The 26471-nt window shown below is 42.4% G+C and overlaps 1 protein-coding gene across 1 annotated transcript in view; it reads left to right on the forward strand.

Annotated features, from left to right (window-relative positions):
- The window catches only part of ZNF366 (zinc finger protein 366), a 114582-nt gene that overhangs the window by 70518 nt on the left and 17593 nt on the right, over positions 1–26471 (forward strand). Inside the window, exon 3 of the mRNA XM_069084974.1 lies at positions 7412–7603. Coding sequence (XP_068941075.1) covers positions 7412–7603 — 192 coding nt within the window. The remainder of the gene's footprint in view (positions 1–7411; positions 7604–26471) is intronic.

Raw genomic sequence — 26471 nt, forward strand, 5'->3', positions numbered from 1 at the left:
CCGGTCTGCATCCTTGTCCCTTCTCCCCGACAAAGAGCCCAAAGGTGAGTATGAAAACTGAGTTTCCGGGGCAGTTCAAACTACCCACAGCTCTTCAAGGTAAATGTGAAAAACTAATCTGTCATAAACCACTCTGGATTACAGTCATGTTAGAGCAAAGTTCAGGAAATTTGGGGACTACAAACAAATTCCTGCTTAGTCCAGGTCCACAAAAAAAAATTTGGGTCTTTTTTTTTTTCTGTATCTTGAATCTAGGCCCTCTCTTTTAAGAAGTGGGTAACATGCTTCAGCTCTGGCCTGGGAGCCAAGGTCAGATTTTTCTTACTTTAAATTTTGGGAGCTTGAGATAAGGGCAGAGGAGCAACTGGTGGCCACTGAGCTCCCTTTCTTCCTTTGTTGCTGTTGACCCTGTTTGGGGTTTTCTTGGCAGAGATACTGGAGTGGTTTGCCATTTCCTCCACCAGCTCATTTTACACATGAGGAAACTGAAGCAAACAGGGTAAAGTGACTTGTCCACAGTCACACAGCTAGGAAGTGTCAAAGGCCATATTTGAACTCAGGTCTTTCTGACCCCAGACCTTACACTCTATCCACTGTACCACCTCATTTCCCCATTTCTTCCTTATCTATGACATAGGCCTTTCTGTAAATGTCACCTGTCCATAAAAGTTAGAAAAGCTATAGGATCACAGATAGAGAGCTCAAGGGGACCTCAGAAGCCATCTGGTTCACAAACTACACATTCATTCATTCATTTATTTTTGAGATTGCATCTCCCCATCTTGCCCAGAATGGAAATGGAGAGGCCACTCTTGGGTCTGATCCCACCACAGATCAAAGCAAGAGCCTGGATCTGCTCCATTTCAGAACTGGACTGGTTCACCCTACTCAGGCAGCCAGGTGCCCCCTCCTCCTGTTGAGAACTAAACATATCAGTTGTAAACTTAGTGTAGACAAGCAAATACCTTCTGCAGCTCAGAACTCTCAAGCTCCAGCTATCTACTGGCCTCAATCTTCCTCCCTTTTCCTGTTTGTTGAGACCCAGGGAGGTCAGTGACTTGGCCAGAGTCCCCCAGGTAGGCCTGTGATAGAAGATGGTCTTCAGAGGTGGAATTAACCTTTCACTTCAATTAGTCCAACCCATCCACTTTCCAGATGAGGAAAGAAAGTCCCAGAGAGGTAAATAGCATACCCAAGGTCATAGAACCGATAAGTGACAAGTCTGGGGCTAGAACCTATGTGTCCTGACTCCTAGTTTCCTGGGCCGAAGCCCTCGGATCCTTACCCACCTTCCTGGTGGACAAGACAAGAACACCAAACAAGAGCCTTGGTCTTGTTAATTCCTTATTGCTAGTTCCCCCAGGTAAACTAACTTCTCTCTGAAGTGGACTGCCTCCCCCTCCCCACTTTTGCAGGAGGCTTAGAGGAGGAGAAAACTGAGTTGTCCCAGCTCAGTGCTGTGCTGAATACTAATTCAACACTGTCTACTCACCCTCAATCACCTGGAGGTTTCAGTGTTTAAAAAATGTGTGACAACCTTTTTTCTCAGTCTGTTGGTTTGGTTTTGTCTTTCTTGCCCTCAGACTCACAGTCCAAAGCTACAGTAAACCCAGGCACTGAAACCTGGGTTTCAACATGATTGCCACCGTGGTTGAGTTTGGCCCCAAACTCTGAATCGATTTGGTTGAACTAAGCTAAGTGGCAGGCCTGAAATATAACCTGAGTGGAGGTGAACTCTAGGGAGAGGAGTCTAGCCTCCTCCCACCCCTTTGACCTCAGCTGGCTTTTTTGATGGCAGGCTCTTCTCCTAAATCCTTTAATACCAGAGCGTCAAGGGTACCAAGATAAAATTTCTGCCCTGTTAGAATGGGTTGCTTTTGAAAGGCCTGCACAAAATCTAGCTCCCTTTCTGGGTCCTCAAGGAGTGGCCGCTTTGTGAGTTTTGCATAAACAGTTTCTGCCCTATATTAACAAAAGGCACCTGTGGGTAGCATCCAAGGAGACAGGGTCTTGCCAAATCCAAGAACTTGAGACAAAGGACCTAAATTAAGACTGAGAGACAGAGGAGGTAAATCACTCATTTCAGAAGATCTAAAACCGCATGAAAAGGAGTTGATGGGGAGTTTCTAACATTCATTTTTAAAAAGGGTTAAAGATATCTGGAAGCAGGGGAAAGAGGGAACAAAAGAAGACCAGATGGGACAAATAGTAAAAATCTCATTCTGTTTGGGAATCAAAATACACTTCAATGAACAAAATTTTAAAATAGAATAATTACTTTTCTGTGCACCTGCTTCAGGTGCTGCCAGATCTCTTATCTCTTTCTCTCTCTAGCCCCTGGCAGTCTCTGAAGACTTCCACTCCAAGCATTCTGGGCCTGTAAGGCACACAAGAAACTCCTTTATTCCCTAGGGCTTGTTTCAGAATTGTGTATTCTGGAATAGGAAGGTTTACATGGGATTTTCATTTCAGAACCACATTTCACAGAACCAAAAATTAATGTTTTTTGTTAATTCTAAAAAAAAAAAAAAAGCAATGATATATACCTTATATATCTTTCTGGAGCCAGAATGATCTAGTGGGTCAGTAGGGCTCATAGTGGCATACCTGGAGCCTATGACACTGTTCATGATGCCTCATTCCACCTTGCTGGAAAGAGCCCTGAAATGATTTTCTGATCAGGCCTTAATAGTCAACACATGTTAAATTCTACAGGCAGAAAGGGAGCCCACTTACAGACAGAGCAGTTCAGTTTGTCATAGAATTTGGAGCTAGAAGAGATGGTGGTTAGAAGTTTGGCCCAACCTCCTCATTTTACAGATGAGGAACGGCCCAGCGAGGGGAAGTGATTTATCCAAGGTCACAAGGGGAGGTAAAAAACAGCAAAGCCTGGCTTGAAAACCGAGGTTTTCAGACTCTTAACTTGCAATCCTCTTTCTACTGTGCCCTTTTCAGCAAATGAAGGAAGATCTGGGTTCAAATTTTGGTTCAGAAATTAGGTGGGTGACCCTGGGTAAGTCACTTATACCTATCCCTCTAAACATCAGTTTTCTTATCTATAAAATCAGTATAATAATAGCACCTACTCCACAGTGTTGTTGTGGGGTTCATATGTAATCTCAGATGTAAAATGCTTTGCAAACTTAAAAGATTATGTAAACTTGAGAACTTACAATTTTAGGATATAACTACAGAGAAAATCTCAAAAGAATTTGTTGTTTTGTTTTGTTTTTCCTGCAAAATAAGGGAATTGGCCACATGGCCTTTAAGGTCCCTTTCAGCTTTTACCTCCTTATAAATTGTAGTTTTTAAAAAACTGAGAATAAATTTTAAAACAAAACACTTTAGAACACTTTCAGTGAATGAAAAACAGAAGTGTGCTAGTAAATGTTTAACTAGCATAGCATTCCAAGAGAAACAGAGACAGAAGCAGACAGAGACAGAGAGAGAAGAAATTGCTAATATATATGGAAAAGAAACATAAATAGATAGGTGGCACAGTGGACAGAGAGCTGCTCTTGTAGTCAAGAAGATTCATCTTCCTGAGTTCAAATCTGGTATCAGATACTTACTAGCTGTGTTACCCTGGTCAAGTCATTTTACCCTCTTTGCCTCAGTTTCCTCATCTGTCAAATGAGCTGAAGAAAGAAATGGCAAACTGTAATGTAATGCCAAGGAAAGGCAACTTCCCAAGGTTCAGAATACCAGCATAGGTGCTCTCCATTTTATTCAGTAACAAACCCAGAACAGAGAAGATCAAAACATGACATCATTCAAAATACAGCATTTACTAAGTGTGATTAAATAATCTCCAAGTACTACCCCACCCCAGGACCTTCCAATCATTCAATCAATTACAAAGTCTCTGTTCTAAATACTTCTCCACCCCTAGGCTATACCTTAATTAAGTCCACCACAAAGCCCCTCTTCTCAAATGGAGATTAGTTTCCAAACATAAGGTCAAAAGTTCCCCACCCCTGGATCACAATTGAATCTACCCCAGAGTTACATCAAGTTTAAATACAGCACTTAATACCCAAATGGAGGTCTTTTCTTCATCTTGACAGGAGGCAAGTTCTCAGCAATCTTAGTTCCTGAGGAGACAAGGCTTAGCAAGGCCATAAGATACATTGCCAGTCCCTTCATGAATTCATCCTCTGTCTGTAGAACAGTCCTAGAACCCCTGAAAACATTAGCAAAACCCTCTCCTAGGATTTCTGTAAACATAAAACCAGAAAATCCTTCTTCAGGGCTTCTGAACCAACAGAAAGGTTCCCAGACCCCTGCAACAACAGCACTGTCCTTCACCAGTGGACAGTATTCACTCTCTGTCTGCAGGACAGTCTCAGGGCTTCTTAACCAAAAGCCGGGTTCCAGGACTTCTTCAACAACAGGACTGTCTTTCACCAGTGGACAAATCTGGCAAAACAACATCAAAACAGACAGACAAAGTACCAGCAAAACAGCCATTTCTCCTCAGTCCTTGGCAGCCCAGGGGGCAGGTCTCAAAAGTCCAGGGCAATTCAAAGTGGCCCCAGCAATCCTTCTCAGTCTCTCTCTCTGCCTCCACGTGGGTGCCGCTTCCAAAAAGATCTTCCGCCTCTCTCTAGTGTCTCTCCAAATCTACATCACCAGCTCCTCCCAGTTCAGGACTTTCTTTTCACATCAACAAGCCCATCCCACAGGTGGGATTAACAAACTCTGGGTTTTAACACAATCAATTTGAAAACCAAGCCAATACAGGGGAATCTTTAATTGCCATTACTATCACACAAACCACTCAAATATCTTTGTCAAGAAAACCCCAAAAGAGGTTACAAAGAGTTAGACATTACTGAAAATGACTGAACAACAACAAAATACTTAGAAAGGTATATCTATATCATTCTATCTCTATATACCCTAGACAGACTTTTAAGTTTAATCTGCATTATTAACATTTTCTTCTTCACTTTCTTAAGCCTAGATAATCAAGAAAACATTAAACAAAGCCCTAATTCGTAGTGTTTGCTGATTTCTGAGGTGTTAAATGCTCATACTGAAAATTTAATAATTAACTCCAATACCAGCTGGCACCAGGACCCCCCTGGTAAAACAGAAATGTATTTACATTTATTTTGTAATTTTAAAACTCACTATCTGAATACTCAATAAAAGGTATTTTTTTTTCCAAATTAGATTTTTTACTCACTAAAAATTTATTTTTATTAACAAAATGGAAAGGGTTGAATTTCTTCTCTTTCTTACAGCTCCAAGTCCTATAAGCATTATTTTTTGCAGATGAGCTGGCTTCTGTATCTGGTTTTAACATATACCTATCCACACCCTAATTGTTTTTGTGGACTATTTCGCTTCATCATCCTGAAAAGTGGTAGTTTCTTATCATAGTCCTTCTAAGGAGGAAATTCAGTCAGAGGTGGTAATAATAGTAATAGCAGCAACAAGCGATGATATGACTTTCAGATTTGCAAATAACCACATGTGTTAACTCATCTGGCCCCCATGTCAATCCCACGAAGTAGGCACTATTACTAGTTCCATTTTATGGATGAGGAAACTGAGGGGGAGATTAAGCGGTTTGCCCAGGGTCACACAGCTAGGGAACTTCCAAGGCATGATCTGAACTCTAAGTCTTGTGCTCTATGAATTCCCCCACCTAGCTGCCTGGTTACATACCTTCTACCAGACCCCATAGAAAGTAAATGTCAATCGAAGAGATAAGATTGAAATTTAAAGCTGTTAAATAATCCATGTTCTACTTAAGTAACCCACTTATCACGGATAATCAATATTGTTACAACATTAGGACTTTTATTACAGACTGGACCTACAACTAGGTCCAATCAATGAAGCTTTTATTAATCAATTAACCAATCAATTAACTTTCATTCACCAATTAATAAGCTTTTATTAAGCACCTACTATGTACCAAGCACTATGCTACAAAGAGAAAAATGAAAAAAATCCTCATTTTCAAAGAGGTTATATTGGTAGAGCTTGCAAACATTTGGAATTTGTTTGTTTGGTTATTTCTTTAAAAGCTCTTTTCCTCCCAGTTTTAGCTCCCAAGGTTTATAATGGGTCAAGGTCTCTCTAAAAAGATCTTTTCTTGAAAATGATGACTAGTTGGGGTTAGCTAATGGCCCAGCCCCAGTTATGAATCCCAGGAAATGTTCTCAGTGGAGAGCATCATTACTTAAGCATTCAAGCACTTCTCAAAAAACAATGAAACATGAGCAACTCCTTCCATACTGTTTCACAATCCCAGAGGGTGATTCCTCTCCTTGCCAACCTTTTTTTTGGAAATCAGCAGCCTGTCTCTTTGGGGGCTCCAGAGTCATGTCCCACATTGTCTACAGTGGCTGAGGGCTGTGAGTCCAGAAACCAAGTTCATGGTTTATTCATTCATTCAAGAAACATTTGTTAAATGAAGATTGTTTGCAAAGTACTTGACTGGTCACTGAGGGGTCTATAGAGATGAATTAGGCACCGTAGGCCACCCTCAAGCAGTTTACAGTCTGGCATACTGTAATAGTATGTGAAGGAACTTGCATTTTCATTAACGTGGGGAACTGCCTGGATGGGAACTCCCTCCCCCAGTACTGTTAGCAGCTCAAGTCTAGGGATGCAGCCTTGAGGCCACGTATGACCTTTTGGTCAATTAACCCTATTTGCCTCAGTTTCCTCATCTGTCAAATGAGCTGGAGGAGGAAATGGCAAACCTCTGCAGTATCTTTGCCAAGAAAACTCCAGATGGGGTCACAAAGAATCACATATGCCTGAAGAACAACCAAAACCTCCCACTTTGTTTCATTCTTGCTTGTAAATCATACTTCTGTAGGCTCCCCACCTCTGTGTCCCCAGCTGCCCAGCCCACTATTTCCACACGGTGGGCACTGAACAAAATGCTTGTGAAGAGAGTTAAAGTAGGTGTGAGTATTGAGTATTCTGGGAGGTGCACATTCCTTCTGAGAGCTCAGGACGATTCTGGTCACCCTGTGGCATGAGATCATCCCAGTTTTGCATTTCTTTCAGGCTTATGAACTTTTACAGACCCCACTCCAACAGACTTTTCTGAGAGGAGCAGTCTTACCAAAGACTGATTAACCACATTCTTATTTATCCCAGTGATGTCAAACTGTGGTCTGAAAAACAACCAAATCGATCTCTTTTCTTTTCCTCTGATAGTCTTTCTCACTGAGATTTCCCAGAAGGAGGTGGACGACAATCCGTTAGCATCAGTGGCTCCTTTAGCAGGGTGACCTTTAAGGAAAAGAGAGGGGGGGGAGTGAGGAAAATGCCAACATTTGGAGCCCAGCATTAATCATCAAAAAGCTAATGTATTTATTGAGTCCAGGAACAAGCGATGCCCCTTAACCACTCTTGTTTCCTGCACCTTGCCTCCTCACAGGGCGTAAAGGAGCACAAATGTGGCATCTGCGGGCGGGAGTTCACCCTGCTGGCCAACATGAAGAGGCATGTGCTGATCCACACCAACATCAGGGCCTACCAGTGTCACCTGTGCTTCAAGAGCTTTGTGCAGAAGCAGACACTCAAGGCCCACATGATCGTGCACTCGGATGTCAAGCCTTTTAAATGCAAGGTCAGCAGCTCCTGGGGGAGGGAGGGGGAAGGGAGGCCAAGAGCAGCTCCCTCTGTGGGTGGAAGCAAAGGGGTCCTAACTCCCTAGGCCAAAAGAGACCTTACTTAGCCATGGGGTGCAAGGAGAAGAATAGAGGAATTGTGTCTATATAGCATGGGAGAGCTGGGAGGGAACTTAGAGGCCTCTGCATCCAACAATTTTCTCATGATAACAGATATGGAAATGAGGTTGTTTATATGTCACTCAAAATCACATACAGAATCAGCAGCAGAACTGGGACCATGATTCCCTTCGAAATGTGGGGATGTAAGCTGCAGGAATCCTGCCACCTTCCTTGGGTGATAAGCACAAAGGTAGTCCTGGGCCTGTGGTCCGGGCAAATTTGCACAAGTCACACAGTCACTCTGAAACACAATTTCCTCCTGGTAATTGGGAACAACACCTCAGGATTCTTGTGAAGAAGGCATGCTGGAAACCTCAAAGTAACCAATTGGCAGGTGTTGAGTACCTGCTACCTCTATGTTCAGGCACCATGCTAGAGAGGGGAAGACCAAAAATGAAGGTGTGCCTTCTCTTAAGGAACTCATTCTCTCTCTAGATCTGTTCTTTTTCTCCCAGATGGTTGCATATATATACACACACACACACACACACACACACACACACACACACACACATATATATACATATATAAGTTGCTTCTCATGATAAAATGTAAACTTAAATTTATATGTGTACACACATATAGCATGTCACCATATGTTGCACATAAAAAATGTAACATATATATATAAGTATATCTAGATATAGCATGATTGTGTGCTATAGAAATACATTTATAATATGAGGAAATTCATACAAAGCATTGAAAACATTAGTTATAATAAAGATAGTCCTTATTCTTGTTTCGTCACAGAATCAGATCACAGTGACGTGTGAGCTATGGAAAGGGGTCATTGAGGTTCTTAAGTAGTATTAAGCCCTGGATCTGAGAGGAAAGGAGAAGGTTATTATCAAAATGTGGGAGTAGGAAGGATGAAGGGAGGGGGGTATGAAGCTCTTATTAGAGATTAGAAAAACTGGGTTGCCCCTCTCTCATCCCACTAAATGGGAGTGCCTAAATGATGGCTGCATTGACCCCAGCACTGATGTTTAGTTCCCTCTAACCGTTCAGAGTATTGTACCTCAGTGCCCTACTTAGCCCTGCCCTCCAGCACGGCACCACCTGCTCTAATTACCTTCCACTGTACCTTCCCCTCACCCCCACCATCCACACTAACATTCATCCAAGAGGGAACCTCATGATGTATTAGATTCTTCAATTTGCTTTTCTAAACTAGTTATGTGACTGAGACCCACCACCATCACCCCACAATATCCACCACCTTGGGGCGCTTGCTAATTTGCTACAAATTAATATCAGTTTGATAGAACTTTAGTCCATCTAAGGAGCTCTGCGTAGGAGATGGGGGCAGGGTAATACAACTTGTATTCATGCATTGAACAAATATTTATGAAGCCTTTCATGGACAGAGCAAGTGGTGTGCTGAAAGGTTGGATAAGGCCCAGTGGCTGCCCTCATGGAATTTACAGTCTAGTGAAGGGCAAAGACTCACACAGATAACCGTAATACCCCACACAGCATAAGTTTAATAGAAAGCTATAAAACTGAGTGCTATATAAGGTCTGAGAGGGAGGGCTGTGACCCACTGAGGGTTTGGGGAAGGCTTCTTGAGGTGATTGAGGCTTTAAAGGGTGGATAGGAATTCCAAAGGTTTTGAGCGGTAGGGAGGGAATTCTTGGCCTAGGAAACAGCACAAGCATGGGTCTGGAGGAGGGAAAGTGTATGTTCAGAGGCCAGAGAGAAGTCTCCCTTAGCAAGAATGTGGACCAGTGGTGTCAGACTCAAAGAGAAAGAAATCCTTGTGGGTCACATTTTGACTTAGAAAACTTCAAATTAACATTGTTATATTTTTATTTATTTTATTAAACATTTCACAATTATATTTTAACCTGATTCTTGCTGTACTAAGGAGTTCTGGGTGAGAAGTTTGATACCTCTGGTATAAACTATGAAGAATGGAATAATATTTGACAATTTTGGAAAAGTGCCTGATCATAGTGAAACTTCAGTTGATTTTAGAAGCCATAGGGAGCCATTGAAGACTTTTAAGTATAAGAGAGACATTACAAGTCTAGGCATAAGAAAAAATATTCTAGCAGTAGCATTAACACCAGTTGCAGAGATTAGAGGCAAGGACACCTCTTAGGAAACTATTGTGATAGTCTTGTCAAGTGGTAATAGAAGGGTCATAGAGTGGTGACTGAGAAGAATGGAGTGGGGCTAGATGCAGGAGGGGATGAAAGGCCTTGATGGGAGAGGTAAGAGACAAAATGACTCTGAGATTGTAGACCTGGGAGAGGACAAGAAATAGTGAAGTCAGAAGGAGGAACAATGGGGGGGTGTTGGTGTGTTTGTGTTTTTTTTGGGGGGGGGTCATTAACCTCTCCTTTAGACATGTTTAGTTTGTGTTGGAATGTCCAAATAGGTGGAGATGTAAACCTAGAGGTCAGAGGGGGATGTCCAGTCTGTCGGCACAAATTCCTAGACATGGTAGCCAAGGCTATGCCAAGGGAGAAAGTCTAAAGAGAGAGGAGAATTTCATGGAGAGAACCTTCAGCAATACCCTCATTAAAGAGTCAGGAAGAGAATGACAAATTGGCACAGAAGACAGACATTGTTAGAGAAAATAATGTCTTTGGAATAAAAAGAGAACAGAGTATTGAAAAGGAAGGAGTGGTTAATTGTGTCAAAAGCTGTGGAGAAGTCAGGGCTGATGCAGAGGGAAAGGGGTTGTTTTACAGTTGTTTTTTCAGTCATGTCTGACTCTTTATGACCCCATTGAGGATTTCCTTGGCAAAAATACTCAAGTGGTTTGCCATTTCCTTCTCCGGCTCATTTTACAGATAAGGAAACTGAGGCAATCAGGGTAAAGTGACTTGCCCAGAGTCACACAGCTAACAAGAGACTGAGGTCAGATTTGAACTCAGGAAGGTAAGTTTTCCTGACTCCATGCCCTGCACTCTATCCACTGTGCCACTTAACTGCCCTCATTTAGTCATTAGGAGTTCTTATTGGTGACTTTGGAGAAAAAAAGATTTTGCTGGAGTGATAAGGGCAGATGCCAGATTGCATGGGGTTGAGGAATGAGCTGTTGTTTGTCCTTTGTTCTAGAAAAGGAGCATGCCACCAGGAAGGTGATGCCATGACTTTGCAAATGAATTGGATTTAAGTGAGGGAGGGCTGTGCAAAGTCACCAGTCTCGCTTTCTCTTCCTGAGCCATCTGGGCCCAGTGGCCAGATATAGATCAGGACGACTGGAGATCCCCCCCTGAGGGGTGAGTAGTGAGGAAGCAGGGGCATTTACAGAGAAGGGGAAAATAAGATGATAGCTAAATGGGGCCAAATGAAGGCTTTTTTTGTAGATTGGGGACATCTAAGTATGTCGTAGGCAGATGGCAAGTAAAGGGAGAATGACTGTAAGCAGCAAGGTTTTGGGGGAGGTCATATACCCTAAACACTGCTGGGTTATTTTTTTCCATTTACCCTGAAACTGTACCCTTCAGACTTCTAGGTCTTACCATCTACTCTACAGCTGAATTCTTCTATGGGCTATCTCCCCCAATCAGAGTGTAAGCCACTGGAAAGCAAGAGCTCCTCACTTTTTTCTATTCATTTCCCCTGATTTAGCCAGCGTGGCACATAGTAAATGTTTCATAAATGTTTTTTCATTATTCTTTTTAAGTAGAAAAGATTAGGATCAATGGCACAAATATAGGGGTTAGCATTAATGAGTAGAGCTTCCTAATTAGGTGATAATGCTGAATTCTAAGGAAATAATGAAGGGAAGGGTTGTGGGTGTTCCCATTGGTTATTCTGGTGCTCTCAGAGAAATAGTGGCCTAAGTAGCTTTCTGTAAGTATGAAGGCAATGAGTGGGTGGGGTGAGAGAAGGGAACGTTTTGGAGCAAACTTGTGAGAATTGGAAAGTTGAGTCAATAATGTTAGAGGAGAAGTATTAGTAAGGAGTTGTGAGTTCCCAGTGGAGGTTGGGTAACAAATTTGAAATAAGTGAATTCAACTCAGTTTCAAGATTTCATCCATCACTATTCTGCTGACTCGGTAAAGGAGCAGAGAAATCTGATGGTTGGGGTTAGCTAGGGCTGAGGATTTGAAGGCAGGGAAATGGTAGAAGGAAAGGAATTCTGAGGTGATACAATAACAGCAAGCAACATTTATTAAATATGTACTATGTTACGTAAAAATGTGCTAGCCAAGGGATACACGTGCAAAAATATTTCCAGTCTTCAAGGAGCCTCTATTCTCCAGCTACAACATAATAAGCAAATTCCTCAAATTTGGATGGGATACTAGCATCTAAGGGGAAGAGGAAAAGGTTCATGGAGGAACATGGAAAAAGTGACCAAGGAATACTTCTCCTATTGACAAACGTGGCCACATTGAAGAGACTCATCAAAGTACCTCTACGAGGGATGGGACAGCAAGAATCTCTCAAAATGCTTAATCATTCTCTTGGGGAAAAAAAGAATCAAAAATGGAAGGGGCAGTATAGAGAGGACAGAATACAGATCAGTGCATCTATAGAACCATTTACAAAATTAATGGACATTTTTAAAGGTGAACTGCTAAGGCCTAGAAAACTCTGTGGAAGCTTCCAGACTATTCAGTGATACATTAATGGATGATGGGGTTATCAAAAATTACATGAGCACATAGAACACATTTTTCATTGTTCTGCTAAAAGGCAGGGGATTTCCCAGCATCCTCCAAGGCTGTCATGCCTGAGTGACACGAGCCCTTCACACACTGATATTACAACAAAATATCAGACCTAGAAATCTAGTTGGTGCAGACTTCTGATTCCATGGGAAGACACAACCAAACTGAGTGTTGAAGGAAGCTAAGTATTCCAAGAGGCATAGATGAGGAGGGAGTGCATCTCCATCATGGAGGGCAGCCTATGCAAAGGCACAAAGGCAAGAGCTGGAAGGCCAAGTATGGAGAGTAGCAAATGGACCCGTCTGAATAGAACATAGAGTATGAAGGGAAATGAGGGCCCGAGTCAGATTGTGAAGGGTTTGTAGACTTTCACAGAGGTCATTGGGGATCACTGAAGAGTAACATGTTAAACCACATGATGAAAGGTGGTGAGTGTGTCAGAGTGGGAGAGATGACCTGGATGACCAGGAATGGATCAAGGGAATCAGAGGTCATGAGAAGGGCAAAGGGCAGATGTAATGAGACAGCAGGAGAGATAGAAAGATGAGAGATATTTTGCTCAGAGTGTGGAATTTCACAAGTCCCAGGTCTTGGCAGTAGCAGAGATAGTGGAATCCTAAAAGATAGTGAGGTCTAAAGTGTAGCCAAGTCATTTTGCAGTTGAAGTTCAGTGGAGAAGGAATTCTTTGAGTGGGTGAAGATAGGAGTTGTGTGGTCAGGTTAGTTGTCAAAGAGTATGTAAACACGAATATTGAAACATCTGAGAGTGATGGTAGAAAATGGACTAACATCCCTGGGAATGATGGGTGAGGAAACTAGAAGTTGGTAGATGCCGACAGGAAGGGTGGGAGTGGGGGATGAGGTGGGGAATGTATTTGTAGGATTATAGGATTTCAAGCTAGAAAGGACCTTTAGAGACCCTCTTTCTATAGATGAACAGCCTCCATAGAGGTTAGGGGACTTGCCTAAAGTCTGGGATTGGAACCCAGGTTCTGTCTTCATATCTAGCAGTCTCTTTCCACTGTGACATTGGTGTGCACCTCAAAACATAAAAGATCACCAAAGTATTCCAGGAGTGGCTTGGAAGTTGCCCCTGAGAGCAAGAAGAGAGTCTATCCCTCCTCCTTTGAGGTGGAAAGGGCAGGAGGAGTAAACTCCAGACGTGATCCATTCAGGGGACAGCCAGGTTTTGGTTAAAACAAATATAGCAATAATAATAAAGCACTCCAAAGTTTACAAAGTACTGTATATAGGTTACCCCATTTGATATGCAGATTGACCTTGTGAAGTATAAGTTGTTGTTCAGCCATTTTTCAATCATGTCCAACTCTTCATGACCCCATTTGGGATTTTCTTGGCAAAGATACTAGAGTGGTTTACCATTTCCTTCTCAGCTTATTTCACAGATGAGAAAACGGAGGCAAATAGGGTGAAGTGACTTGCCCAGGGTCACATAGCTAGTAAGTCTCTGAGGCCAGATTTGAACTCAGGAAAATTAGTCTTCCTGACTCCAGGCTGGTGCTCTATTCACTGTGCCACCTTGCTGCCCCATAAAATATAAAGTATTATTAAATTATTATCCCAGTTTAGCAAATGAGACTCAGAGAGATTAAATGAGTTGTCTACCCTACTGGCAGGTGTCAAAGGGAGGATTTCTCTTATCCCTCAGACCAGTCATACATACATTAGTGAGTTTGAGGGTTCTTGTGGAAAGACCTTAAGAGGTCACTAGTCCTACTCCATCATTTGACAAATGAGGGAAATTGAGACCCAGAGAGATAAAGTGATTTGTGGGCAATAAGATATAGGGTCAGGATCTGAAGTACTCTTTCTGCTATACTGTATTTCCTCTTTCCTTCTCTGGAAGAAAGACTTGTAGACCACTCACAGTTAGTATTGGGACATGACTATTCCCAGTATAAGCAGAATGATTTAGGGATGTAGTCAATCAGCCAATAAACATTAATTAAGCCCCTACTCTGTGCCAGACACTGTGCTAAGCGCTGGAGATAAAAGTATGAAGAAAAGAAAAATTGTCCTTTACCCTCAAAGACCTTATAATCTAACAGGAGAAGATAATACACAAAAAGAAGCTGAAAGGGTAGGGGCTGAGGACCCCCACAAGGGTGCATGTGAAGAAGTCAAAGAAGTCTCAAAGTAGGGCAGCCAGAGGAGAAACGGGGAGATGGCTGAGCCGAGCATGACCCCACACCCAGGCAGGTGGCAGAGAGTAGTCATGAGGTGAGCTACCAAGACTGATGGGGTCTTGCAGGATGATGGGAATTTCCCAATAATGAGCTTCCTGGGGGTATAGTGGGGAAATCAGAGAAGTCACAGTCTTTTACCTGGTTCTCATCATCAAGCGGCACAGCGATTATACTTATTCAAGGCTGCCAACTAAGTGGGATAGAGGTTTTATTTCCTCGTGCCATGAAACCCCATTGACAGACATCTCGTCTCCCTGGTCCTGCCGCATCGTCCTCTCAGAAGCTTCAGAACAAGACAAAACTAGAGGGGACAGTGACTAGGGCTGGGGAGGCTAAATTCAAGGAGCCCTCAGGTATGATCACTGTCAGGAAAAGGAAGAGGAGGAGGAGGTGAATGTGGAGGAAAGGAAGAAGACAACAGCAGCATTTAATTTGTTTTCCAGGGATACTTTTCTTGGAGGATTGAAATATTCTTTCTGAGATGGAAAATCTCTGTTAATAATTTACTAGTAGATGCCATATCATTAGTGTCATCACCAATCTACACTGTAAAAGTATGGCTTATGGGTGGCGCAGTGAGTAAAGCACCGGCCCCCGAGTCAGGAGGACCCGAGTTCAGATTCGGCCTCAGACACTTAACACCCACACAAAAAAAACTAGCCGTGTGACCTTGGGCAAGTTACTTAACCCCGACTGCCTTTCAAAAAGCAAAAAAAAAAAAAAAGTATGGCTTATCATGGTCAGCTAGATGGCTCAATGGATAGAGTGCTGGGCCTGGAGTCAGGAAGACCTGAATTCAAATTCAGTCTCAGACACTTACTGACTCTGTGACAAGTCACTTAACCCTGTTTGTCTCAGTTTCCTCATCTGTCAAATGGGCTGTGGAAGGAAATGGCAAACCACTCCAGTATCTTTCCCAAGAAAAACCCCAAAAGGGATCACAAAGAGCCAGGCACGACTGAAAATAACTGAACAAGAAACAAGTGAAGCTAGTGCTCAGCTTTAGAGAATACTTATCATGCTTGATAAGTGACCATACCTGAGATAGGCATAGGAGGAATGGGTCTGGGGGCGGGGAGAAGCAGACGTTCATTGAATCTGTTCTCTCATTGGCATTTTATGCATGACCAAGTGGTCTGAACGTCCTGTGGAGAGCATAATCCAGCCTCATTTAACCTGGTGGTCAGTTGGGTGTTAGAAATCCTAGCTCTGCTGTTTAATAGATATGTGACTTTGGGTGAGTCTCTGTTTGTTTTATTAGTAAAAATAGGATTCAATTCAACAAACATTTATGAAGCACCCATTTTATTCCCTAATGTAATGCTAGGCCCTGGGAATATAAAGGTAAAAATAACTTTTGCATTACCTACCTTATACCGTCATAAGAATTTAATCTGTATGTGTAAAGCTTTTTTTTTTTTTTGGTAAAACTTAAACAGTGTTACTATGATAATATTACTTTCCCCTACTGAACCATTTCCCCTAGGCTGCCCATAAATAACCAACTTCCCTCTTGACAGGGCTTTGCTACATCTACAATAAAAATGCCCCTCCAACACAAATGCACCCATATGGGTTGAGCCGCCTGGCAGTGATGAAACAATACCTGACTTCTCTGTTCTTCCTCTTCTTCTTCTTCCTCCTCCTCCTCCTCCTCCATTTGGGATGGCTTGCATCAAAGCCTAAACCTGGTTTGCACTTGGGCTCTGATGTAAATGATGGGTATCCAATAATGGTTCTATCTACAGCTAACCATGAAGTGGACAGACCCACTGGGGAGCACTCATCACAACTTGTAATTCATTAAGAATAATGCACCTGTCCTTTTCATTGACTGCTCACCTTACTCCTTCCCAGACCAAGAGATGAGGTGAAGCCAGGCAGAAAGGACTTCTAGAACTGGCAGGAAATTCCAGTCTCATGAGTCATGGAGAACCCAAAGAAAAATACAGAGGAGAGCTCTGGTGGGTGTGGAGCAATGCTGTGGTCCAAGAGGAACTCCTGGGATGTGCATTAATGTGGGACATCGATGTTTTGTCCTTGGGGAGTGGACCTAAAAGTCTTAAAGTAAAATGGATCTGAAGGAATAATAAGGAAAACCAGCTGGCTATTTAAAGCCAGACATCTCTGTACCTTGGTGGACTCACCACAGTCTGTCTGGTCCTTAGCTTTGACAGATTCTGTTACTCAGTTTTCCTATTTCTCCCAGGGAGGATTAAGGCTCTGGGGAATTCTTTTCTTAATTCTGGGAAATGGATTGAATTGAGTATAATCAGTCTAAAAAAGAAAGACTACACATTTCGAATCAGAGCACCTTCTTTCCTGGGCCATGCTGGAGACCTGCTAACAAAAAAGTTGTGCTTTCCAATTTGTTTCTTGGCATTATTCAGCACACCTATATTCAACAAGTGCTGTTGTGTTGTTTTTCAGTAGTGACTGACTCTTTGTGACTCCATTTGGGATTTTCTTGGCAAAGATGTTGATGTGGTTTTCCATTTCCTTCTATAGCTCATTTGACAGATGAGGAAACTGAGGCCAACAGGGTTAAGTGACTTGCCCAGGGTCACACAGATAGTAAGTATCTGAGGCCAGATTTGAACTCAGGAAGATGAGTCTTCTTGACTCAGGCCCAGGACTCTATTCACTATACCACCTTACTGTTAAATACTGGCAAATACTTAATAGGTTTTGGGGCTTAGGGATGGAGGTGGAGACTGTGACTACACAGATAAAAAATAGTTTCTACTATCAAGTTGCTTACATTCTGCTCTGCACACCTGTCTTTATAGCACCATTCTATTTTAACAACTTCACAATAATATGAATAGTTGGCATTTATATAGTACTTTAGGGCAGCTAGGTGACCCAGTGGCTAGACCACTGGGGTTAAGGAGAGGGTGTGACCCAGGGAAAATCACTTAACCCTACTTGCCTCAGTTTTCTCATCTGTCAAATGAACTGGAGAGGACAATGGCAAACCGATCTAGTATCTTTGAAAAGAAAACCCCCAAAAGGGGTGGGGAAGAGTCAGACATGTCTGAACAATAACAGCAACAACAATAACAACCTTGTACCCACACACAAACCATACATACCTATTTCAGCAACTTTGCCAAGAAGGCAACTTGAAAGCAAGGCAGATATATATATATACACACACATATACATATCAGTAAATATAAACATTCAATAAAATTTGGTCAAGCCCCAAAACAAGAGAAACCCAAAGCAAGACCTAGATAAGTGAACCCAAATTTTGGGTGAATCTAGGACCTGGGGGAACCCAAACTTTCTTGTAATGTTTCCCAGCATTTCTGGAGAGTTACTTAGGTCAGGGAGATATTTGGGGTTCAAACAATTTCTAGTCACATAAAGTTTAGATTTAAACAGTATACTAATTAATAAGCTTTCCCAACAATATAATCAAACATTTTCCACAGTAGTCTTGGAAATCTGCCAATGGGTAGAAGATGGGAGTTTATGGGAGAAGGGGAATTTGGACTTAGCAGGGAAAGGGGAGAGGTGAATTGCAGGAGTGCATTAGGGCACCATACAAGGTCACCTACCCTAGTGTTACTCTGATACTGTGGAAGAGTTATTTCTTCAGAACTGGAAAATAAGCTGGTCTGTACCCCCAGGCATCCCCAGAGAGTGAACTTGTAGCTTTTACCTAAAAGTTCTCTATAACAATCCTTGGTTGGAAAACCATAGCTGTATGATGGTGGGCAAGTCATTTAATCTAGTTTGAGACTTGGTTTCTTCATCATTAAAATGGTTATAATCAAGCACTGGTCTATTTCCAAAGATGATTAGGGAAAAATGAAAAGAACCTGTATGTTCTAAAATGTTTATAGCAGCCTTCTTCATGGTGGCAAAGAACTGGAAATTACAGGGATGTCCATCAACTGGGGAGTGGCTGAAGAAGTTGTGGTATATGATTGTGATGGAATACAAATGCTACAGGAAATGATGAGCTCAGTGATCTGAGAAAAACATGGAAAGACTTGCACAAAGCAATGAAGAGTGAAATAAGCAGAACCAAGAAAGTTGTATAAAGTAACTACAATGTTGTTTTAGGAATGACTGAGTGACTGAGTCATTTTGACTATTATAAATACCCAAATTAACTATAAAGGATATATGAAGAGAGAAGCTATCTGCATTCAGAGAAAGAACTGATCAATAGAAGTATGTATAGAATGGTTTTACATATAGATAAATATATAGATATATGCCTATTTGTGTCTAATGGTAGCCATCTAGGATAGGGAAGGAAAAAGGGGGGGAGGAATTTACACGATAACTTTGTTATATATGTTAAAGGAATAGCAAGTTATACATAATAGATTTGTAGCCTCATGTGCAATCGCCCTTTTTATTATACTATGTTATGGAAATGCTTGCTTTATTTCATAAATTTAAAAAAATCCTATTTGTGCTACCTACCTCACAGGATTCTTGTGAGATAAGTACTTTGTTCACCTTGAAGCATTGGATGAATGTGAGTTGTCACATTTATGTGAAGCCTTTTCCCAGACAATGCTTCCTTGTATCTGACCTAAATCCTTCCTTCTGACTCCAAATGCATACATATTGTTATACAAAGCACTCCGGATTTGTAGTCAGAGGACCTGAGTTTGAATCCAGTAGTAACCATATAATTTTTAGCAAGTTAATTAACCTGTTTGGGACTCAGTTTCCTCATCTTTGATGGAAGGGGGTAAGAGTCAGTGACTTCTCAGGTCTCTTCCAGCTTTAAATCTATGGTCTTGTGAGCTCTGGGCCTCAGTTTCTCCATCTTGTCAATGAGGAGTTAGGAGTTAATGACTTCTAAGGTCTTTCCAGCTCTGAATTATGATCCTCTGAGTCCCTTCTATTTTGTACTGTCCTCAGTGGAAACAGCTGTTCAGGACGCACAGTGGAGCTCACTCACTGTGGGATCCAGCATTAATAACAGGATGGAAAATTATTGAAGGGAATAGCTTCGATGAGAGAGCTGTTGTTTTCTATTTCTGAAAAAAGATTATTGCCCCGTTGGGCTCTTTTGCCATTGGCTCTGCATCTCTGGTCCTTTTTAGTAGGAGTCACTTGGAGCTTATCCAGGAACATGAGCCTGTCCTCTTGAGCCGTGTTTCAGGAATATGCTTCCCAGATTCTGCGTAAGCATGCTGGGGTTGATTTGGATGCTATCTTCGGAGCTGTTTCATTCCATAATAGCAAAGAACCAGCTGCTGTCTTTGGGAAACCTGTCCAGGAAAAGCAGCCATCCAGAATTTCCGGGACAAAGTCTCCTTTGAGATGGGTGAAGCCAGAAGGGAGCTGCTTAAGTCATGAATCACCAGGTCATCTGCAGCCTCTACAGAGACCCGTAGAGACTAGAGAATGAATGCATGAGTATATGAGTGCATATATCCATGGGGGTTCAGGGGTCAGGACCAGCTGATTAGTGAGGTTTAGGGTTGGGGTTAGTTTCTTGTAATGCGTGGCACTGAGTGGTTAGGTCTTTTGATGTCCCTGACAGGGGACTTTTCAAGGAGAAAAAAACCAGGGGACTTTCTGCAGGTCTTATTCCAGTCAGTGACCCTGTCCCTGAAGGAGACTTGAGACAGTCAAAGATTCGGGCTGGTAGTCAGGGGGTTAAGGCAATGACCAGATAGCAGCCTTTTGGCACCAAATTCCTCCTCAACAGAAGGAAGGATATAGCTGTATGAACTGCTTGCCTAACAATGGCTTGCATGTCCCCAGGGACCCGCCTGCAAATAGATTTCATCTTGCTTTCTCTGTACTTTTCAAAGCTTCCTGTTTTCTCACGGTCCTTTTGGACAGTTTACAGTCTCTCTCTCTCCCTCCCTCCCTCCCTCTCCCTTTGAGGAAAGGAACACCCTTCTTATTAAAAAGGAGAGGGGGGGGAGAAGAATGCAAGGGAAGGTCAGCTCAGCAGGGGCCTTTCTCCAGCTCTGCAGGCCTCTGCAGCTCCCTTTGACCTTTTCCCTCAGAGAAGGGAAACACGGGCCTTCCATGTGTATCCAATCCCAACAGAGGTTAAGGACTAACTATCTGGAGGGCAGTCTGTTGTGGACCTTCAGTTTTTCTTCTGTCCCTGAAATTCCAGCCTTCCCATTTTAATAATAATGATAATAATAACCATATAATAATATTATAATAGCTAGCATTTATATAGCACTTCAAGGTTTGCAAGGCACTTAAGAAATACTATCTCATTTGATTCTCATAACAACTCTGGGAAGTAGATGTTATTATGATCCCCATTTTACAGATGAGGAAACTTAGGTGAAGTGACTTGCCCAGGGTCACACAGCTAGGAAGTGTCTGAGGCAGGATTTGAAATCAGGTCTTCCTAATTCCAGGTCCAATGTTCTATCCACTGGGTCATCTAGCTGCCTACGTATTTTCTACAGTGGTACATACTCCTTCTACATCCCATTCCTCAAGGAAATGGCCTTCTGCTTTGGAGTCTGCATTTTGTAAGTGGGGATAAATCCCATTAAAGATCATCTGAGATACTATATCATTCAGAAGGAAGGGGTGGAGAAAGGGGGGCACAAAAGAAGGGAATGAGGCAGGGGAAGAGATGTTCAGAAGACTCAAAAGGAGCCTAAGGCTTCTGTGGAGATGAAGCCATAGGGTGATATGGCCAGGACTGTGGTGTTCTATGCATGTGGAGGGAGAAGGAAGGACATACAGAAGAACTTAATGATGAGGGTTCTAAGAGATTAGAAACAGTGATCATAAAATAATATACAATATATAATAACAAAATAATGCGGTTTACAAAATACGTGCTGGTAAGAATCCTGTGATCTAATTAAGGACAAATATTTTTATACCCATTTTCATGATGAAGAGACCAAAGCTTGAGGAAGTTCAATGACTTGCCCACAGTCATATAGCTATTGTCCTGGAACCAGGATGCATTACTGGGGGAAGATGTAGAGTCTTCTCTGGAGAGAGAAGCATATTAGATCCCTTACAAGTCCAAGAAAGAACCTCAGTCTCTGCCACTTCCCTGGGCCAAGCCCAGGCACACTCACAAGCTTTTCTAGTTTGCATCTAACCAGTATCCTGGCAGGCTTTTACTTTGAGGAATGCTCACACAGATTGAGAGTAACTCGGAGATGAGCCAAATTAAACAGTCATCCAAAGGATGTTTTCCCTAAACTGGAAGAAGAGACAAAGATCCTTACAGATTGTAGCAGATTACAATTGAAATGGAAGCTCTTTGAGGGTAAGGAATGTTTGACTTTTGTCCTTGTATCCTGCAGGGCCTGGCCCATAGTAAGCACTTAAAAAATGCCCTAGCAATTCTCCCTTCATAGGACCCTAGATTCTGAGTTGGAAGGGACCTTATGGTTGTTTAGTTGTGTCCAAATCTCTGTGTCCCCATTTGGGGTTTTCTTGGAAAAGATACTGGAGTGGTTTGCCATTTCCTTCTCCAGTTCATTTGACAGATAAAGAAACTCAGGCAAATAGGGTTAAGTGACTTGCCCAGGATCACACAGCTAGTAAGTATCTGAGGCCAGATTTGAACTCAGGAAGATGAGTCTTTTTGACTTCAGGGCCAACACTCTGTGCACTGTGGTGCCATCTAACTGCCCCGAAGGGACCTTAGAGAACATTATTTTTCTTTTCTTTTTTTTTTTTTTTTTTTGCCTTTCGGAGGGCAATTGGGGTTAAGTAACTTGCCCAAGGTTACACGGCTAGTATTTTTTTTGTGTGGGTGTTAAGTGTCTCAGGCCGGAACCGAACTCGGGTCCTCCCGACTCCAGGGCCGGCGCTTTACTCACTGTGCCACCTAGCTGCCCCGAGAACATTATTTTTCAGATGAGGAGTTGATCCTCACTATCACCTTTGTATTTAAGTGTCAGTCAGCATCTGAGCCCTAGTCCTTTGACCCCAAACCCAACATTCTTTCCAGTGCAGTGTGGAATTGATTAATAGCAATTGTTAATTTGATTATTGTTAATTGATTGATAGCAAAGCCAGGACTGTCATCTTCAAGGAATAAGGAATCCCACGTTTTGTCATCTGCAGAAAGGGTATCTGTTCTCCCCTCTCCTAACTCCAGCACCAGCACAGAGACTCACTAGGTCAGTGTTTGCTGACTTGAGCATTTGAATTGGAATTCAAATAAGGTCTATGATCTCTACCTGCCACCCTCCCCCTTCCTTAAATCCTTTGGGATTTAACTGTAACCACCCTGGAAAACACTCATTCTAGTGGCTCATTCCCTCGGGCCGGGTCACCAGAAAGCGTTAGCGCTCCGAAGAACTATTTATTATAATATATCCTGATTATCCACCCCCATTCAAAGGAGTCAGCAGAGAGTGTGTGGTTGGGAGAAACTGAGATTCAAAGCGGCCTGCCTTTTGGGACAGAGAGTCTAAACCAAGGACAGTGAGCCGTTAGCTTGGCCAGGTGGGAAGCAAAGCTCCAGCTCTCCTCCATCAGGCCGCCTGGTCCCAATCGTGACACCCACCCTGATTTAATATCTCATCAGGCCCTTTGTGATTCATGGACCATGCACCTGTCAGCCTCCCTCATCCTAAAGAAGACTGTCACACAAGACTGCTTTCCCCAGATCTTCACCGCTGCTCCTCCCACTCTCATGCTCCCTTCTCCATCTGCTATTATTCTCCTTTCCACTCACCTCTCAACCCCCACACTTTCTCAGGCACCATCTTCTTCTTTTGCCTCCTCTTCACTAATGGTTACGAAGAGTCAGTCTCTTCTGGTTCCTCAATGTGACAGGCATCATTCCCCTGCAGACATCAAAAATCTTAAAATACATCATCATTGTGGGCAGGAGGCTTGAGCAGTCATTGAGGAAAGGCAGAGGATCCAAGTCCTTCTGTGGGAGGAAAGATCAACGGACTTTTTGGGAAGGGCCAGAGATGCATGGAAAGGTGTTAAGGGAACTCCGTAGTTATAGGGGGATGCTGTTCATGCGCAGCAAGGGATGCACCTAGCTAGATTTTATATTTCCACTGAAGAAAATCACTCTACAGGTTGTACAGAGGCACATTTTCTGAAACTTTTTGAGTGGGAGGATCAGAATCAATCACTTGATAAGCATTTTCATACTTATTAATAATTGGTCAATTGCTAGGTACTGTGGTTACAGAAACAAAGATGAAGCAATCCTTGCCTTAAGGGATTTATCTTCTGTTAGGAGAAATAATACATATAACTATAAATTTATATGAAATAAGCAAATTATAATTTCTGATGAGTAGGCACTGGAAGCTGAGGGAGGGAAGGAAGTGGAAAGTCCTCATATCTTGGGATTCTAAGAGGTGAGAATTCAAGCAGGGAATGCCTTCCAGGCATGGCAGGACAGACTTTGCAAAGGCGCACAGTAGAGACATTGATGGAATGTTGTGTCAGAGGAACAGCAAGAAGACCAGTTTGGTGGAACCAAAGAGCATGTAAGGGGGAGTGATAAAGGATATGCCTTTGTAGGCAGGGTGGAGCCAAGTTGTGAAGGGCTTTTAATACCAAAAGGGAGGTTTGGGGGTTTTGAGCCAATAGGCAACAGGGAGGCCCTGGAGATGGCTGAGTAAGGGACAGGCATGATTAGATCTGTACTGTAGTAAAGTTACTCTGACAGCTAGGTAGAGGATGGGTTAGAGAGGGGAGAGACCAGAGGTAGCAAGACCAATTAGAAAGCTAATGTAAGAGTGCAGAGGAGAGGTAAGGAAGGATCTGAATTTAGCATAGTGGTTGTGAGGAGAAAGGGAGATGGATGCCAGATGTGTTCAACTATGCCAGGGAGAAATACTAAGAAAAAAGAATTCCAGGTACATAGGGATACAAAGATCAGCGATCCCTTTGATATGAAGGCCTGCATTACTTTTCTTTTCTTTTCTTTTCTTTTCTTTTCTTTTCTTTTCTTTTCTTTTCTTTTCTTTTCTTTTCTTTTCCTTTCCTTTCCTTTCCTTTCTTTTCCTTTCCTTTCCTTTCCTTTCCTTTCCTTTCCTTTCCTTTCCTTTCCTTTCCTTTCCTTTCCTTTCCTTTCCTTTCCTTTCCTTTCCTTTCCTTTCCATTTCTTTCCTTTCCTTTCCTTTCCTTTCCTTTCCTTTCCTTTCCTTTCCTTTCCTTTCCTTTCCTTTCCTTTCCTTTCCTTTCCTTTCCATTTCTTTTCTTTCTTTTCCTTTTCTCTTTTCTCTCCTCTCCTCTCCTTTTCTTTTCTTTCCTTTTCTTTCTCTTCCTTTCTCTTCTTTTCTTTTTTTATGGATTCCTTTTCAAAGCAACATTCTTTATTGGCTTAAGCCACCTGCCAGAAATGGGGGGTGGAAACACGTCTAAGGGACAGTCCAACAGGTAGCTGACTATTTTCCCTCTTGTAGGTGGGCTGGCCACAGGGCATCAAAGAGAAGTGTATGTAGATTTGGCCCTTGTCAGGCAGAGTCTGGACAATCCTTTGGTCAGAGATCTCATGCAGGACTTTCACTCTCAGAGGTGAGGCTAGATGTCTCCTGAGATATCTTTTTTAAAGTATAAATAAAAACAATACCTATCAATCAGCAAATGTTTCTTAGCAAATACTGCGTTCAATCAATCAGCAAATATAGAGCACTTACTGTTTGCCTGATATTATGGTATAGTGGAAAAAGCCTTGACTCTGGATTTGGACCTGAGTTCGAATTCTGCCTCTGAGGCTTGCCTGTGTAACCTAGGACAAACCACTTTTCTCTCTGTCTCAGTTCTCAGATCTGTAAAAATGAGAGGTTTAGACTAAATGTCTGAAGTTCCTTCCAACCTTTGATCTCTAATCCTGAGGTACCATAATAGGTCTGGTATTTCTGTTGAGTCATTTCAGAATCTCTGTGACTCCATTTGGGGTTTTCTTGGCAAAGATACTAGAGTATTTTGCCATTTCCTTTTCTAGTTCATTTTCCAGATGAGGAAACTAAGGCAAACCGGGTTAAGTGACTTGCCCAGGGTCACACAGCTAGTGTCTGGGATCTGATTTGAACTCAGGTCCTCCTGACTTCAAGGCTGGTGCTCTATCCAGTCCACCAGATTAGCTGCCCCAATACCTCTATGCACAGGTCTTTGTCCTAATAAAAAGTACCCTATAGTTCTTCAACATTTCTCAATCTTTTACTGTGAGGAAGCAGAGGAGAAAAATGTAAGACGGCTGTTGGGCTCAAAGTGCATATGGTCTAATGAGAATGGTATATTCAGAGTTTCATTAAGTGTGCGGTGAATCATAGGTAATTTATGCTTGCAACTGCAGGTTCACGAATCTCCAATAAAGTGTACTGATTGATTCCACACTGCAAAGAATAGCACAATTCCATGAGGAAGAAAAAAATTTAAAATTTTGAGAACCACGCTTGGGGATGAGGGGTGAAGAATGAGATTAGTGGATAGCATGAAGACTGGAGTCAGCAAAAATCAGTCACCCAGGGAATTTTGCTGCAGATTTTGGAAGTGTTTGGGCAGGTTTGGGGACTACAGCTCTTAGGAACTCGGCTGTACCTTATTCTTTTACCCCATGTGATCTGACCATCTCCATTTGAGGTTTGTTACCTCAGAAGAACCAAGCACCTACACTCTAAATGTTTCCCTTAGCAATCCAGCTAGAAAAGGATCCCAAATTGTACTGAGCTCTCTGTTCTAAGCACCAACCCCCTCCCTGCAATAGGTTTCTGACTCCCTTTGGTCAGCTATCATTTATTCCAAGTCATTTGCACATTCATTTCAGACACTCTGAAAAAACTAGAAGTGCCTGGTGAGTTACAAAATCTGCCCATCAGCAGACCCAGAATTGGGCCTGAATAGCCTGGATGCTAACACTTTATTACTATACTCAGCACGGTCCAGCAGAGAAGCCT

The sequence above is a fragment of the Petaurus breviceps genome, unplaced genomic scaffold, assembly GCF_028583685.1.
Source record: "Petaurus breviceps papuanus isolate PSGF00001 unplaced genomic scaffold, PetGlider_PUasm1.0 175, whole genome shotgun sequence".
In the NCBI taxonomy this organism is placed as follows: domain Eukaryota; kingdom Metazoa; phylum Chordata; class Mammalia; order Diprotodontia; family Petauridae; genus Petaurus; species Petaurus breviceps.